Source organism: Brachyistius frenatus, unplaced genomic scaffold (assembly GCF_029030835.1).
Source record: "Brachyistius frenatus isolate BFR_SWC_R1_liver_20210118 unplaced genomic scaffold, ASM2903083v1 Contig_3, whole genome shotgun sequence".
Taxonomy (NCBI): Eukaryota; Metazoa; Chordata; class Actinopteri; family Embiotocidae; genus Brachyistius; species Brachyistius frenatus.
In genome coordinates this window covers 1,893,353-1,911,450 of record NW_027210602.1, presented here as the reverse complement: position 1 = coordinate 1,911,450, position 18,098 = coordinate 1,893,353, and the positions used below count along the sequence as shown (strand labels likewise).

The 18,098-nt window shown below is 44.7% G+C and overlaps 1 protein-coding gene across 4 annotated transcripts in view; it reads right to left on the bottom strand.

Annotated features, from left to right (window-relative positions):
• LOC138623047 (tenascin-like) overlaps nucleotides 1-14,477 on the bottom strand; it is a 32,041-nt gene extending 17,564 nt beyond the window's left edge. The window contains exons 1-11 of one of the 4 annotated variants that reach the window (XM_069702314.1): nucleotides 14,198-14,477; nucleotides 7,616-8,172; nucleotides 5,791-7,104; nucleotides 5,234-5,497; nucleotides 5,043-5,158; nucleotides 4,272-4,425; nucleotides 2,706-2,975; nucleotides 1,874-2,059; nucleotides 1,693-1,782; nucleotides 1,127-1,390; nucleotides 325-723 (exon numbers count right to left, since the gene is read on the bottom strand). In XM_069702314.1, the coding sequence (XP_069558415.1) occupies nucleotides 325-723; nucleotides 1,127-1,390; nucleotides 1,693-1,782; nucleotides 1,874-2,059; nucleotides 2,706-2,975; nucleotides 4,272-4,425; nucleotides 5,043-5,158; nucleotides 5,234-5,497; nucleotides 5,791-7,104; nucleotides 7,616-8,093 (3,535 nt within the window). In that variant the 5' untranslated portion in view covers nucleotides 8,094-8,172; nucleotides 14,198-14,477. The remainder of the gene's footprint in view (nucleotides 1-324; nucleotides 724-1,126; nucleotides 1,391-1,692; nucleotides 1,783-1,873; nucleotides 2,060-2,705; nucleotides 2,976-4,271; nucleotides 4,426-5,042; nucleotides 5,159-5,233; nucleotides 5,498-5,790; nucleotides 7,105-7,615; nucleotides 8,173-14,197) is intronic. The other 3 variants (XM_069702323.1, XM_069702332.1, XM_069702341.1) reach the window with 3 other exon arrangements.
• Nucleotides 14,478-18,098: the final 3,621 nt, after the last annotated feature.

Here is an 18,098-nt window from a genome sequence, read left to right as displayed (position 1 = left end):
CTGTAAATCTTTTTATGGGATTGAAGAAGATGAAAAATGTGGATGGAGTTAGTGGACAGGGCTTTCATGGAGTAAACCTGGTGTTCCTGCAGGTTTACATGGCTCTGGATTTCTTATTGTAATTGGGAATCCACATGCTGCCAGTACTGAAGTTGTGGCAGAGGATGAGTGGGAGGAGATCAAATGAGTTCTTTGTGAGTCATGCAGGTGATATTTTGATGGGAAATCTACGACCTGCATGCACGTCTGACCTCCTAGCAGCCGTCTGAGAAATGAACACGCAGCGCTTCTGATTTCCATCCACACTAGAAGAGAAACTTGTACCTGTGACTGCGACAGCCTCGAGCAGGGCAGATCGCTGGCTGCTCGTTACTCCATAAAGTTTGATCTGATATTCTGTCAATGCCTTCAGGCCGTTGACTCTAGAGCCACCGGCATCTCCAGGAAGTTGGACCTCTTTCACATCCCATAATCGCTGAGTGTCTCTATATTCTACTGTAAAACTATCATAGACACGGCGAGTCTCGAGTTTCCAGGACAGGTCAAATCCATCAGGCGTGATGCCTGACACGGTCAGCGCTCCGACCTCATCCTCAGGCTCCGTCCCAGAAAACTGGGACTCCGAGGGCTCTAAATACACAAAGCTAAGGACATCGTCCTCGGAGCCTGCGGGAGTCGAGAGCTCACGGTCGTCTGAAGTGGCTGAATAAAAAGTGAAAGAGGCTACGAGAAAAACAAACAGGCACAAGATTTATTTCCTGCCTACAAACCCACCAAAACATGTAGTCATAATTCTTAAAATCGACTGCTTGATTGACTGACACAGCTGTGGTTACCGTGGCAACAGCAAGTGCAGTTTAGTACTACAGCTGACTGTAAATAGAACAGCTGGAGTATCTCGTTACTGTAAACGTCAGTTAGACAGAATTGAAGCTGACCAACAAACACAGAAATGAGATTGGATTACAACTTAAATGTTGGTGTGAACTATAAAAACTGAAAGAAAAGAAACAGCTGAAGGTCTTCTTTCCACCTGCATTAAAAACTTTTAAAACCTTGTAATCATTCTGAAGGACATGACATCATGTTTCACTTCTTATTCATTGTAATCTTTGTTTCTACCCACCTGTGGACGCAGCCAGGGAGACAGGAGAGCTCCTCTTCAGTCCCCTCTCTGCAGTCAAAGTGAGGCTGTAGCTCATTCCAGGAATCAGGTTGAGCAGGACGTAGCTGGTCGCTGTGGGCGGGACCTCCACCTCCTCCACCTGTCCGTCTCTGGAGGCGTACAGCAGCCTGTATCCGCCCACTTTGGCTTGAGGTTTGTTCCACCTGACGGTCAGAGAGGTCTCCGTGGACTCGACCTCCTGGAAATCTCTGGGAGGATCGATGTCTGCCAGCAGAAACGTGGATCAGCAAAGACATGGTTTAATTTCATACCAACAATCTAGACTGTCTGTCTGTCTGTGTGTATTAATTAAGGACGACTGTCTGTGTCTGTGTGTGTGTGTGTGTGTGTGTGTGTGTGTGTGTGTGTGTGTGTGTGTGTGTGTGTGTGTGTGTGTGTGTGTGTGTGTGTGTGTGTGTGTGTTAACTGTCTGTCTGTCTGTCTGTCTGTCTGTCTGTCTGTCTGTCTGTGTATTAATGAAGGACAACTGTCTGTCTGCCTGTGTATTAATGAAGGACGTGTCTCACCGGTGGCAGCGTTGGTCGTCGCGGGGAGACTCTCCCTCTCGTTCTTCACAGCAGTCACTCCGACTCCGTACTCGGTCCCCGGCTTCAGACCTGCGACACCACCAGATAAACTGAATTCAAATCGAATATGATCATGTTGTGTGTGGTGCTACTTCATGAATGTGGTCTGTTTGACCCTCACCGCTGACTGTAGCCTGTGTGGTGTCTCCCGGTCGTCGTGGGAACACCTCCTCGCCGTGAGTCGCTCCAGAGATGGGGCTATATTTCACCCGGTAGCTGCTGACGTCAGCTCGGCTGTTGATCCACTCCAGAGTGATGCTGCTGTCAGTCTGGGCCACCGGCTGCAGGGCCGCGGGGGCATCCAGGGCTGCCGGAACACGTTTTTATCATTAATTATACTTAATAATGATTAACTTCAGATCTACAAACATACACTGAGCTTTAGTGTCACTATTCTGGCAATCATTGGAGCTCAAGCTGCTCCAGTCTGCAAATGAACAGTGCCGTCCCTCAAATAACAGAAAATAAATATAAATGTGGTCAAATATATCCACACAACAGCATGTGGTTTCACTGGTGGTATTTTACATTTTGTGTAAAACAAACTGTCAGCAGCTGTTAACCCAATACAAAAAAACACGTCGCGTCTGTGAAAACTGAAAACTTTACAGAAAACTGTCTTTATTTTATGGCAGTTTGATGACTCATAACATCTAACGAACATCCTGCACAGATTACTTGTGTGCTCAATAAATGGACACAAACAAACGTCACTGAAATAGCAGTAAATGGTGTCCAACTGTGTGAATGTTGAATATTAATAAGGTTATAAAAGGGTTTCAATAAATTGTCAGTTGTTCCAAGGATCAGCACACTTCATTCATTTCACTTCAAGACATTTAATCTTTAGTGTTTTTTACCACAATATTTCATCCAGAACATGCACACATGCAGCTGTTAACTGAAGGAAAGCATCATGTGACATTTCCTGGTTATTGTTATCACAAGCTGACCTGTGGTGAAGGTGGCGGTGACTGGCTCGCTGCTGACGTATCCACTCCTGGAAACCAGCGACACCGTGTACTCCGTGTCTGGCTTCAGACCTGCGATGCTGTGCTGCTTGTCTGGCGGGAAAACATCCACCGAGGTTTGGTCCGAGGGGTCGGAGCTGGGCCTGTAAAACATGGAGACTGTGTCCATGGGAACCAGCGGCTGAGACCAGCCGATCAGAGCCGAGGAGTCCGTCACGTCCTTCACCTCCACCTGCCGCGGCCCGTCAATCTCTGGATGAGTTGGACACGAGGGACGGAGACACATCAGAAATCATGTCAAACGCAGCGTGTTGAATTACTGCGGTGGAAGACTCACACAAATGTCAAAAAGATGTGAATATGTTTGAAAATTGAGCATTGAGACTACATTGAGGAAGACAAACAGAGGGACCGTTTCCTGTCCGTCTCAACGGCCTCTGATGCTCTATTTGAGAACTAATCATCATTTTCAGTGCAGATTGTTCAACATTTATTCCCCCTTAACATTCAAAATTAACAACTTTCTCTTCAGTGCAAGTTATACTTTGTGATTAACTAATATTAGCATGCTAAAGTAAAAATGATAATAATGTGCCAGCCCAGCATGTGATAATCATTAGCAAATGAAAAAAAAGTGCATTTCCCAAAATATTGCACTAAATGTACAATATTTAAGATTTTTAAGAAGAGTCTCGATCAAAAATGTAATCTATCCATGTAGGAATAATTTAGTGTCTTACAGTAAAAAAAATAGTTCAAGGAAAATTCAAGTAGAGCCTAAACTTTCTCATAAAATGAAGCAATAACTTGGATCGACACAGGAAAGACCAGTGAGAAATATATTGTGACCATTTAGTGTTTGCTACCTGACAAACCTCCCGTGTTTACACAAGGATGAGATGTCTGTCATCCATGTTTTGGAGCTAAAATGAGCTCTGGGGGTAGAAAAGGATGTGAAAGATTTCATCTCGCTTCTATCCTTCATGTGTGGGAGCTTCAGCCTGAGCAAATAAATGACATCAGCAGTGAAATAGTGTGAAACTCAGAGAGTCCGTCGACACTGCCCTGCAAACTAAATTACTTTTCCATGCACAAAGAAAGCGGTTTGTCCTGGCGTGGCTGTGCCAGGAGCTGGAAGCACGTCACAGTGTAATGTATGGAGTCACGCTGCAATAAAAAGTCTCGGAGCACTGAGAGCCAGATTTAGTGAAAGTAAAAAAACGACTGAGACAGAGTCCCACTGGGCTGAGATTCAATGTGTTTGAGTTATTACTCTTTATCTAAAATCTGTTAGTACGGAGAACCATCAGGGATGTCTGCTCCAAGTCTTCATTGTGGAGTTTCACTCTGTGACATTCATGTGTTTTTATTCTGTGTCAGTTGCATGAAGGTTATTTGAACCTGAACAACGTGACAGAGCAGATAAATGACAGAAATCTTCATCATGAACTTCTCTGGAGGATTTTAAACTACCTCACTGGTAGTAAATAATCTGAGAGTTAAAGACTCACTGGTAGTGACTGTAAATAATCTGAGTTAAAGACTCACTGGTAGTGACTGTTTGGGATGTTGGAGGTCCTCTGGTGTTGTTCTTGATGATGTTGATGGAGACTTCGTACTCCTGTCCCGGTCCAAGTCCCGACTGGAGGAACTGGTTTTGAGAGGATGGAAGGGTGCTCACCACTTTTCCATTTTCTTCTTTCTGCCAAGACAACATGGAAAATAAACCAATGTAGAAATATGCTGTAAAAAAAAAAAAACAGGCAGGAGGCCAGATTACTGTGAGAAGCAGGTGAAGGCAGGAAATCAGCACATTTACATTCAGTCACTTCATCACTCTGTTTACATTCAGCAGGTCAGCATTCAGATTTCTGAACCACTTTGACACCTGCCTGTTAAATATTAAACTAGAATCCAGGACACAGCTATTTTAGCATTAAGATAGCTGGTTAACCAAGATAACCATTTAAACTGTATTTGAGTTTACAGATACCCATAATCATCGCGGGGCAGCTTTGACTGACATTTGGGTCCATGGGCACATATTTCAGGAAGAAGTCCAACATATTTATCAGCCAACACTCATTTCTCTACAACGACTTTCTGCCTTGGATTTTAAGCAGCAGATTTTGCTGCAGTTCTACGACATCCAGATTGAACCTCACTGAGGTTTTCCGTATGTCAAAGCAAATTTAATGGTGAGCACTGAAGTAAATCCATGTTGTGCTGAGACTTCCAGTAAGCTGCCACATCTTATCACCTCACTCCCTGATGGGTATTTTAATCCAGAGCCAGAGTTCAGAGGAGAGGCAGACTGACCATGTTGCGGAAATAGATCTCCCAGCCATCGAAGGAGATGTCCAACTGGTCCCACACCACCTCCACTGACGTTTCTCTCACAGACTTGAACCTTAAACCCTCTGGCTGCGGGAGATCTGAGGAGAAAGAGACAGAAATGTTCAGCATGTGTTTTCTGAAGATTAACTAATGCAGGAATGATGAGGATCTACCTGTGGCCACCCTCGCACTGACAGGGATGCTCCTCTTGTTGCTCAAAACAGCGTAGACACTGATAAGGTACTCGATGCCGGGTTCCAGCTCTTTCACGGTGGCAGCAGTTTTGTCTCCAGGCATGGTGAACTCCTGGTGGAGACCTCCAGGACTGGTGGGCACGTAGGTGATGAGGTACTCCGTGACCAGCATGTTGTTGTTCCAGGACAGGTCCACGGTGTCAGTAGTGACCTCACCCACGGTCAGGTCCTTCGGAGGAGACACTGGAAACATGAAAGGAACAGGAATGATGTGGGAGTGGTGTCAAATGGTTTCTTAAGGCCACAGTCAGCAAGTATCCACCACAGAGAGTTAATGTGAACTCCAGAAACGCATCTGGCTGCAGAGTGAAGAAGTGCCAAGAGAACAAACTGAGAACACACAAACCAGAACCTTTTAGAAATGGTGTCTGTTAGGAGGAGTGGTGGGGGACTTTTCAGAACGGAAGGAAATGACGTCACTGCGGATTTTATAGTAGATCGAGTTAACACATGGAGTTGAGCAGAGAGCTTCTTACCTCCTGAGCAGTCGTCTCCGATGTGTCCCTCATCGCAGACACACTGACCGTTCACGCAGCGCCCTTTGTCCTGGCAGTTGTTGATGCAGCTGCGCTCTGCACAGCTTTCCCCTTCATATCCATTCTCACACGTGCACCTTCCTTTGATGCAGCGCCCCCTGTTGTTGCAGTTCTCTGGACAGGCGAGCACCGAGCAGTCGTCTCCCGAGTAGCCCTCCTGACAGACGCACTTGCCGTCAAGACAGTAACCTCGGGCCAGGCAGTCATTGGGACAAGCCTTCTGACCGCAGTCTTCTCCGGAGAAGCCTTCGTCACAAACACACTGCCCGTCGATGCACCGGCCGCGGTCCCGGCAGTTGTTCGGGCAGCTCAGTTCACCGCAGTCCTCACCGGTGAAGCCCACATGGCACACACAACGTCCCTCGATACACTCCCCGCGGCCGTAGCAATTGGAGGGGCAGGTGTGGATGCTGCAGTCCTCGCCGGCGAAGCCTTCCTCGCACACACACTGGCCGTTGACACAGCGCCCCCTGTCCCGGCAGTTGCCGGGACACGACAGCTCGGAGCAATCGTCTCCCTGGAAGCCCACGTCACAGGCACACTGTCCGTTGATGCACTGGCCCCGGTTGTTGCAGTTGTTCAGACAGGCCAACTGGCTGCAGTCCTCACCTTGATAGCCTGAGTCGCAGATGCACATCCCGTTGAAGCACGTGCCTCTTCCGTTACAGTCGTTCAGGCAGGTGAGCTGAGAGCAGTCATCACCGGCGTAGCCGGCGGTGCAGACGCACTGGCCATCCACGCAGAAACCGTTCCCACGACAGGTGTTGGGACAGGTGCGTTCTCCGCAGTCGTCCCCGGCGAATCCCTCATCACAGAAGCAGGTGCCGTTCAGGCAGCGTCCGCGGTCATAGCAATCTTTAGGGCAGATCAGTTCAGAGCAGTCGAGGCCGGTCCACGGTTCATCACACATGCAGTACCCGTCGTCACAGTAGCCGCGGCCTCTGCAGTTGTTGGGGCACTTGCTTTGAGAGCAGTCTTCCCCGGAGAAACCATCTGAACAGACGCAGACTCCGCCCACACAGCGGCCGTGTGCGCCGCAGTCGGTGGGGCAGACCTCCAGCGTGCAGTCTTCTCCCGTGAAGCCCTTCGAGCACTCACACTTTCCGTCCACGCAGCGGCCTCGGTCCTGGCAGTCACCGGGGCACTCGGGCTCGGTGCAGTTGGGACCCGTCCAGCCAGGCTCACATGTGCAGCCGCAGGTTTCAGTGCTGTAGTTTCCATGACCGCTGCAGAAAGGCTTCATTCCCAGCGCACCTTTATAAAAAGAAATGTTTGACTGTTTAATCAGGTCGTTGTGGTCAAAATCTGATCCTCCAAAGTAAGATTTTTTTTAGCTCCAAACTTTGTGTCTTTGCAGCAATAGTTTGACCTTCAGAAAATCAGCTGCTTTTCCTGTCTTCGATATGAAGATGCCACTTTTCTGTCAGTATGAACTCATAACCAGCAGACAGATAGTGAAAATGTGTGTATATATATATATATATATATACAAAATATTAAACTTCTCCTTCATGGTGTTTTATTCACTAATAGGTCTGAGGCTTATTTCAGCAGCTTCTGCTCTTCTTACTTTCAGTGATGTCATGCTTCTGGGAGCCAAAATTCAGAGTTACTAGATGAGTATGAAAATGAAAAACCCACTTTAAATTCCACAGATGTGACTTATGAAGCGGACTCGGTTGACGTGTAGTTTTCTTGGTGAAGCACGTCTCAGATAAACAGGGGATTATTTCTATGTGCTGGCTGACTGAGACGTCCCACCTACCTGCAGCCTGCGCGCCGCAGCATCCTCCATCACTGCTGCACTGGTCCCTCAGAGCTGAAACTTCTCCCTCCAACATGTCCAGCCGGCTCATGAGCTCCTTCAGGCCGGGCAGGTCGTCGCTACACCCGCAGGCCTGCCGGGGGATGTTGATGCGGTGCGTGAAGACGATCTGGTCCTCTCCGTTTATCTTGTGTTCAGTGATACGATGGCCCGACGAGACGGCTGCATCTTTGGGGTAGAACTGTGAGCTCTCAGGGGCGTCCAGGTCCACCGAGCACCGAGGACTGGCAGGAACGTGGATGTTGTAGACGTGGTTGAAAACCACAGGATGCGCCGCGCTGGGGAGGCTCATGTTATGTTCTGTACTGGGTGCCAGAGTCTGTCGGCGATGCCGCAAGATTTTCTTCACCAGCCCAGCATGTGATAAACTGATCAGAGCGATGAGGAGGAGGCAGCCCACAAGGCTTGGTGGAGCCATTCTGGAGGTGGGACCAGGATTCAGTAAAATAAATATCCTTTGGGACCTCTGACTGAAGGCCAATCTGGTTAATAACGTTCTGGAAAGACAGACAGACAGACAGAAAATCAAACAAATGCAGAGTCAACTCAATGCTGTAAAATACAACTAATGTATAAGACAACAGCTTGAAGGTGTTGTTCGATGTGCGCACACATTAGATCTGAGAACTAAATGAATATGAGGGATCCACTTTTTAAACTCTTTGAAGGCTGAAACAGTCGATCTGTGTTCGTCTGAGCGTGTGTGCCATGTTAGAAATAAAAAAGCTTGCAATGATCCATAAACCACGACACACACCAACGACTTCCATTAACCTCTGAGGGTACACGAGTCTTCCTATTATTTTGCACTACAACTTTGGACCATCCGTAGAAGTTAGTAGCAAAAACAAAGAAAAGGATCAAAAGATTTGCTGATGAATCGGTGAGCTAATCATCAGACAACTAAACTAGGAAATGATCGTTTCCTTGTTTTGGTAATATTGCCAAACATTTACCGTTTCCAGCTCTTTAAATGTGCAGATTTAATGCCGTTCTTCCTCCATATATCATTACAGACTGAGGGTCTCTGTGTTTCTAAAGATGTTATATGCCCTTACAGGTAAATCGTGTCAGGCCTTTTCACCATTTTATTGATTTTTTTTTAGACCAAACAACTAATGTCGATTAGGCCAGAAAATAGTCTGCAGATTAATTGACGATGTAAATAATCATTCATCACCGTATTAAATGTCCTGTGAATGTTCTGCTGAAAAAAAAAAAAGAAAGAAAGAAAGAAAAAAGAGTTTACAGCTGTGCTGGCTGTCAACTCTGGAAAATCTCAGCTGTTTTGCATGTTGCAGCACATTAGTGGGATTTTCTGGTTCCTATACATATAAAGGGTTGAAAAAAAATAGTGAAAAGGAATAATTGTTGCCATACACATCACCCCAGCTAACCCCATACCCCTCACCCCACCGCCCACACGTCTCTGGGATGACTTCATCAGCTGGAAACCAGGAACACTATAATTTGTGGGAAGCTTCTTCCTCAGCGTGGGAAAGTCTGCTTGGATCATGATGAGTCTCCAAAGGAGCTGAAAACTAACAGGAAGGTCCAAATATAGTATTATTATAATATATAATACAGTCCTGACCTCTGAACAGGTCCAAATAGTCATGACCTCTGTACAGGTCAAAATACAGTCATGACCTGTGTACAGGTCAAAATACAGTCATGACCTCTGAACCGAAGGTCCAAATATATTATTACTATTATTATATATAATACAGTCCTGACCTCTGAACCGAAGGTCCAAATATATTATTATTATTATTATTATTATTATTATTATATATATATACAGTCCTGACCTCTGAACCGAAGGTCCAAATACAGTCCTGACCTCTTACGCACATCTTCCCTGAGATGTATAAAAGCTCTGATATGGTTGTTAATACAGAACAAGATTGGCTTCAGATGAGTCGTTCAGGATGTCATGTTAAACATTTCATCATCAACGGTTCACCAGCCAACACGCGTGCTTGTCTGCTGCTGTGTCTGGAAAACTACATGTCTATAAAAGAGCTGCATCTCTGAAGGTGCAGCAGGATTTTGTCCCAATTGATTGGTAGCCGTCTGCACGTGCAAACCAATCAAAGAAGACTTCCAGAAGGGAATCTATGCTCTTCTAGACATGAGAGGACATGCGGTGGATTTATGGTACGTTCTCACGACAGCGTCTGGAAACTATGAGTGAAGTCAGCCATGACTTCACCCTCTCTTCTCTCATATGTTTACTGAGTAGGACATATTTCATCCTCCAGAGATATCAAAACACCTGCACATGAATCAAGTCTGATCCGCACTATAACACCAGAGAGCCACACCACCACCACTAGCCATACTATAACATAAACAAATATTGGGTTTGACCCATTCAATATCTCCCTCGCAATTCAGCACCCCATCTGGATTTTGACAGATTTACATTACTTGATTTTTTTTTTTTTTTTTTTCTAATTTGAATGAAAACTGGCCAAAAATACAGTTTTGTTTCTCCCACTGCATCTTCAAACAACAAAAAGCCATCTCTCAACCTTATTTCTACCTCTGACTCTCAACCACAGCATGTCTTCTGACTCTGGATGTCTTTCAAGACTTTGTGAAATTAATCTGAGAAGAGACAAACTGTAGTAACTTGTTGTTCCACCTTCTGGTGGTCCTGACAGAACCAATGGTTGGATTGTCTGTGAAACATGAATATATTTCAGTGTTTCCCACTTGTGCTGGGTGGGTGCATGCTGGGCCTCATGTGCATGCTGGGCCTCAGAAAAACAAACACATTCCATCAAACACAAGATAAGCAATTAAACACAAAGACATAAATAAAAAGCAATGATAAGCCATGACAACGAACAAAGATAAACATGACGCATGTCCCGTAAATGCCTCACTCTGCATCTGTAAATGTTAAGAAGCATCGAGTCCTCTCAGTTACTGTAGTGAACTCAACTCTTTTAGTTTAAAAAGAGTCAGAAGTTCTAATAAAAGATCTCCTCAGTTCAAACCCAGTGTTTCCTGCTACCATCGGGACCACCGTCCCCCTCGAAGAAATACTTTGTCAAAACTTCCGATGTGGTTGAGGGCTTTTAATTTGAAACGGAGACAGCAAGTTGTTTTGCGGTCAGTGATGGTTACGCTAGTTTCTCTCCTCTACTTTCTTTGTTTGATGAAGGAAGAAGCTCTGGCCGCCTTACACATAAAGCGGAGTAAAACGGTAGACAGTTGAAGTGAAGGCAACGTTACTCAAACAGGCGACAACTACACATTGTCAGAGCAATAAAAGCCAACAAGATTACGCAGTAATAGTCGGACGGTGAACTGAAGCAAAAATCAACGTGTGGGAAACACGAGGTGGGCTCCAAAATATGAAGACGGTCCAGGTGTGCTGAAAAGATTTATATTAGTGGAAAATCAATAAAACAAAAGAAGAAGGAACGAAGAGTTCAGAGCCAACACTGAATGCAGCATGCCCGATGACTCTGAGGGTTCCCTGCTGTTTATGGTTATATTTGGATGAAGAATGTCCTCCCTGAATGATGAGGACGATAAATATGTTCCATCACCGTCAGCGCGGTGCTTTGACATACAGGTATGCAGGTAGACCTCCTTTCAACACTCGCGACCTTTGACCTAACCTCTCTTTCATCTTCTCCCCTTCATCTGATTGGTTAAGGTGCAGATATAAAACTGAGCTTGAGTTTCACGACTTCTCACACATCTGGTGAGAGGCAGGATGAAGGTGGGTTTGGACTGCAGCTGTAAATCTGAAAACAGTGTCTGGCAGTATGTTTCAGATTCTTCTCTAGAAAACTTTATAAGACTTACAATCTGCAGTCTTGGAGGAGAAGACAGAATCTGACTGCATGTGTTCGTGTTCACGGTAGAGGTCTTATATTTAAAAAACAGAAAGAATGCAACCTAATACCTTTATGAAGTCAAACACATGGAAAATTACAAAGTAAAAAAGAAACAACGTACTGATATTTATTTTATTAGTACTTTCACGTTGTGTTTCACAATAACTTGCAATTATTAATTGACATTATTAATCGAGTAATTTGGGCTGCAACGCAGTCGTTTATGTGTCAGGAAACTGATGGATGGAGGAACTAATTAAGAAGTAATCAAATAAATATCTGTATTTATTATTTTAATTTGTTAAGAACATTGAGTCATTGACATATGTATCACAATTTTGTCTATTTAGTTCCTAAATGGTCGTCTACCAATAATTCCTCCAATACAAACGCAGTGAATCCCTTTGCGTCCTTTAGCTTCCAGCTGCTGTGAACTAGCTAGCAGCAGCATTAGCTGGAGATCTGAACATTAGATGTTTAATGTCGTCCAAAACCCTGCGACCAAACTTTTTAAAAAGTTACAGCAGGTAGAAACATATTTAAGCTGTGAAATTGAAGACGTTTAATACACTCAGAGGCTTTTTTTGAGGTAACTACCAGAGCATTTATAGTGTTCAACCCCTGCTGCAGACACCCTGTTTATAAAGAGCCGATTAAACTACAGCCGAGGTTACAGTCAGAAGAAAACGTAATTCGGAGTCGGGCTGGGGTGGACCGAGGACACCTCGTGACTGCGGGACATGGGAAGACGATTTGGGGAGAAAATTGAAATAAATATAACCTGTTCACTAAGCTATAATCCAGTTGCTGTAGTTTTAGCACTCTTCCCCCACGCTGGCAGCGAGAAAGGAACTTTCCCAATGGAGAAATGTTGGCCGTGGACGGACCACATCTGCTCTGCCGCGTCAAAGAAAGTAAAGGCACCAAGATGCTTGTCTAGTGTCCACATCATAGATCTACCCTGAGGAAAAGTGAAAGTGCTGCTGCAGGCAGTTTGTCGTCTGTGATGGCGTCTTTCTGTGCAGCCAGCTGAAACATTGTCATTATCAACATTTGAATTGTCCATGACTTGCTAAGCCTGAATGTCATTGCAGCTGGAAATCATCAGGAAAGTTAACTGGAGCAGTAACTGTAGAAACAGAAATCACCTCATTAACAGCTTACAAACTCTCCCGCTGCTGCATTCACATATCCACAGGAGGACTTTTGGAGCCATAAACCGGACTTTTATTGTGGCGACCCTGAACAGGAAGCAGGCTTCAGTACGACGGTAACTATCGAGTCTCTCCACATTTAAAGATGTGTATGAAGGGACATGTTTTTATAGAGCTGATTGATCACTAGTTGGATCCAGTTCAAACAAAAATGTACTTTTCCAGGATTAGCTGCTGTTTGTAATCATGTATCTTCTTCACGTCTCCTTTTATTATTTTGTAATCAACTAATCTGCTCCAGAAACCAGATAAACTGAAGGGTGTGACTATCACTACTGTTGAAGATCTTCCTCCACTGATGTGAACAGACAGACATCTGTGCTCAGAACAACACACCTGCTTCCAGACAGATTTACAGAGTTAAAGGTCAAACACGCTGACAGCCACCGAATCTTCGATAATGATATACATCCATTAATTAAAGTCTCTTCTACTGTAAACTCAGGACATCAGCTGGTACATTCAGGCTTTGAAGACAGTCAGATTACTGTTATTACACAAGCACGACGCCTTCACGGGCCGTCGGCAACTTCAGCCTTCACCTCTTTCGGAAACTGGGCCATTAGAAGAAGAGTCCAGCCACTTTAACATGAAATAAAGAGGTGTGTGATGCTGAGTTATGATGACCACTGGCTCTGACTGAAAGTCACACAGAGGGAAGTTTTGTCTGACGAGCCCCAGGGAGCTGCAGCTCCTGAACCAGCTGTCCCTCCGACAGACACCTTGATGACTGCTGCAGAGACACATCCAGGACAGCAGCACATAGCAAGAGAGGCAGTAAAACACAGTCGCCTGAAGAACTGCAGACAGCACATGATGTGGATTTTAGATACGAGTGGAAGAATTCTAAAGGAACTGAATGATTTGGATCTTCCTCAGCTTTTATTTCTGCTGAATGTGGAAGCGGTGACTCCAACCCAGCACACAATGAAACAGTTAAAACTCCTGTCAGACACACTCACACTTCAATTAGACTGAAAGGATGAAGCTCTTATTTTCCTTTTTGCCCACGTTTGTAAATCCTCAACCATCGCCCACTTCTTTAATCTCCATCATGGAAAATGATGCACAACGAAAGATGCGCAATGAATCATCAGGCTGCAGAACCTCCGAGCATAAATGCACACAGATGGACAGTTTTTATTTATATTTTTCAGAGTATTGATCTACAACCTGACAACATTTGCGAGCATTTTGTTTGTGTGCGCTGCCTGCTGGCCCTTCTTCTACTGAGGATCACTCTCCCACATGTTCATCCTGTCCTCTGATCGCTGCACTGGCTGCTACCACTGATGAAGAAGGTGCAGCATACACCAAGAATGAACCTCCATAATAAGTCAACTAGAATCACTGTTGTAGAAACAAGTCTCAGAACTTCCATCTCAAAGACAGAAACAATTCAGAAATTACATTTAAATCAGGAGAAATACACGAATACATCTTCTCACCTGTACACATGTGATCACACGTTCCTGCAGGTAACATGAGCCTCTCCCCCGAGTCTTCACGAGCACAGTGATTGTTGTGTCACACTAAAGCGCCGACTCTCAGCAGCTCCTCGTCTCCCTCAGCTCTGACAGCTGGGACGCAGTTCAGCTCCTTCCCTCACAGAGAGACGAGTCCACAGCAGAAGGGAGAGAAAGTGGAGTAAATGTCTTTTAAAAGTGTGACGAGTGTTTAGGTCAGACCCCCGCTGCCTTTAATAGCCCCGTCCTCCCTCCCTCTGCTGTAGCTAATGGATGCAGAGCTGCTGCCTTCAGATGAGTTGCCACCGTCCTGGAGTCATGACAGACGGAGCAGCGCTTGTGGTTGTGCAGGGAAATTAGAGGGGAAGGCGGGTGATGAGAGGCAGGCAGGCAGACAGATGCCTTCAACTAGATTCACTTCGTAAAAAAGACTTAGGATATTTTACTGCATCAATACAGCAGCAAAAATAAAGCTTAAATTAACTCCAATTGTCATGTCATATTTAAATGAATTGCCCATCCATCATCCATTCCCATGTTTCCCATTAATCCCTCCAAGAACTCTTTCCTGGTTGAATAATAATCTAATAAAAGTGACAAATAAATATGAAACAGGGAAGTCGATCTGCAGTTCCTGAAGGAAATTACGTTTTCTTTGCTCAGTTATATTTAGTTATATTTTCGCACCTTTAACAGACGGACGAGCAGGAAACAAACAGCTTCTTCTTCTCTAACCGCTGACAGGGAAGCGAATCTGTGATATCAGTTGAAGCTAACACAAAGCGTGAATGTGAAACAGAGTCAGAAACGGGCAACATGCCACCATACGGACGCAGCCGCCACAGTTTAATCTTAATGTGATTAGATGAGGATCAGAGGGGTCACTTTAAATCTCTGGAGACATTGCTTAAGACACACTTACGGTTGGTTTTTGGAAAAGAGGATCATTTTGGGAGGTTGTGTGTGTGTGTGTGTGTGTGTGTGTGTGTGTGTGTGTGTGTGTGTGTGTGTGTGTGTGTGTGTGTGTGTGTGTGTGTGTGTGTGTGTGTGTGTGTGTGTGTGGGAGAGAGCTACGTCAGTGGATAGAAACACAGTCAGTGTCAGTCAGTCGGACACTTTGATGAAACGTCTCAACAACCAGTGGATGGGCTGCTGGGATTTTTTTTCTTGCAGCGTGGTCCTCAGAGGATTCATCCAAAACACATTTTGTCTGCCGCTGTCATCAGGACAAAGATACGACTTCAAAGATGCAAATGCAATAGTATTATGGATGTGTGGATTAATGTGGTTATTTGTGATTTGAGATGCACATCCTTTAAGCAAACAAAACAAGCCAATCAACAAAGTCTGTTGCAGACTGAAAAGAACGGCGAACCTGAAAGGGTTAAATTAATGGACTGAACCAATAAATCCTGATTACCCTAAAGACACAACACTAAGTAGATTTGTCACGTTTCATTGCTGGATGGCCGAGTCTGGAAAACAACACAAGTGTGTGCAGCGCAGGCTGAAGTGATGCAAAGCAGGAAATGTGTCTGGAATGGCTTTCAAGTACATGATGAAGAGTCCGCTCACATGCACAGGATAAATCCTAAAATCTGTAACCCTTCATCAGATCAAATCCGCCGAGCCCGAGAAGACCCCAGGGATCCGGTTTGAAGGGGGCCACAAAGAACGAGAGAATGTGTGTGGAACAAAGTGCACACTGTGACCCCTTTAATGGCTGCACATGTTTCACATGTACGAAACGCTGCAGAGAAGTTCAGCTGGTTCAGACTCGAACCATTTAACATTTTCAAGATGCTGCTACTGAAACTATAAACAAATGGCAGTTATGATTAAACAAGACAATCTGAAGAATGTCTGCCAACAGTGGAACAAAACACTTGCGCAACCATGTCTCCCACTTAACATGACTGAGAGCCAACGTACAGATGGTGTGCCAACAAACGACCCCACAGTCTCTGGGACGAGCAGCTCGTTACGACCACAGTCTGTATAGAAAAGTGTTCGAAGCTTCCTGGTCTAAAAAATTAGGGTGATGCAGAAGTACCTAAAGCTGCAATACCATCGTGTGCCACTAGAGGTCGGCTCCAAAAAGCCTCCGGCTCCATAGACTCCCATTCAACTTCTCTCATCAAATACAAAGTCAATAAAATGTCTCCACCAGTTATCTCGGTGTTTTTAGCTTAAGTCATTCCTTATTACTTTTCTGGAGGTCCATCTGAAAATAATCCATCATTAATTAGAAAATAAGCTTCAAAAAGTTGTGTTTTTTGGGGCGTGTCTGTTTGATTGACAGGTATGTGGTGCAGTCAGGTTACAGCTATCGGTGGGCGGGACGTAGTATTGTCAGGTTTCCAATCAGATCAGTCTGATCCACCGCTCACCCAAATATGGTCACCTCCTGCTCCAAAACAACAAGATGGCGATGGCTGAAAAACCGAACTCAAGGCTTCATGAGTCCATACGTTTACTTGCCAAAACTCTGGGAGTTAACTTGATCCTTTCCTTTTCTTTTCCTTTGGATGAGACAGAATAAAAACCCTCAACAGTCCATGTCACCAGGTACCGAAGATGCTGTATGATGGATGACTGACACCCCCGTCTGATTCTCCTCAGAACTCTGAACTTCTTGTGTCAGTTCGGTCTGTTGGGATTCTTTTTTACACTTCGGCCGTCCGTTTTACTCAACCAGGTTCTGGTACGGCCTTCTCCGTTTTCAGGCCCTATAAGGCATCAAAGTCCGCTTTCCTGGTTTCTTTGACATCAGTGTAAAAACTTTGATCCAGTGTTGTAAAAGAACCAGAGACCATCGAAGGAGGGTGAGAACTTTTTTATAGAATCTGTAGTTGAGGTTGTTGACGATTTCAAAACATATCTAATGATAAGCTCAATAATGGAGTGCCTATCTAATATTCTGTTTATGTAGTCTTTTAATTTGGCGGTTTTTCCACAGGGGGTGTTTTACCAACAAACTGTCAGTAAATCGTAAACACAGCAACACAGAGAAGCTTTGCCTTAGACGACCTCAAGTTTAATGCCCCACTATGTAACTCTTGCAAAACTATGACACTTGTAGGACTCATAAGAAGCTCCATCTGCTAGCAGTTTTTTTCTAGATTACAGCTGGCGAATATCAAAAATGTATTCTAGCAGTCTGGCGATAGAAACCTACTGCTTAGAATTGAACTGCAGGATAAACAAAATGCTCTCGGATGACAAAATATTAGCTGCAAGAGGTCTGCTGCCGTACAACTTCAAAATACTGTTTGACATCCCATCATGTTGAAAATGTTAACACTTGTTTGCTGAGTGACAAAGGGTTGGAGCCGGAGGGCCTGAATGTGGCATGAAGTCCTTCCAGTCCAACTGTGACTCAGACACTGAGCAGACCAGAGCAGTGCACACTAACATGAACTAATATGGCTCTGAAGGCATCACCAACCCTTCTCAGGTCTGGTGACCAGCTCATCTGCTGTTACAGCCGAGAGCGGCTTCGACCAAAACCATTGCCTTTGTTGCCTCAGAGTGGGAGCTCTGATGAGATCAGAGGATCCGTGTGTCCAGGCTTTAGTTTGAGGACTACAGTGACACAGGTGAATGGTCTGTGCTCACCGTGACCCTGTGTTAGCACTGAATCAACCACAGGGCCTGCCGTCCTTAAAAAGATCAGCTAATATCATTCTGATTACGGAGCCACTGTCTCCTTTCATTTTCATCATGATTTAATTTATGATCTCTGAATTATGAACAAAAACAAAACATGTAAAAAAAAATCAAACAAAACAAAAAACTATTAATATTTACACTGATATACATTATTTATCTCCAAAGATGGATCATGATGGTCATTAAATCATGATAAATCAAACAATTCATA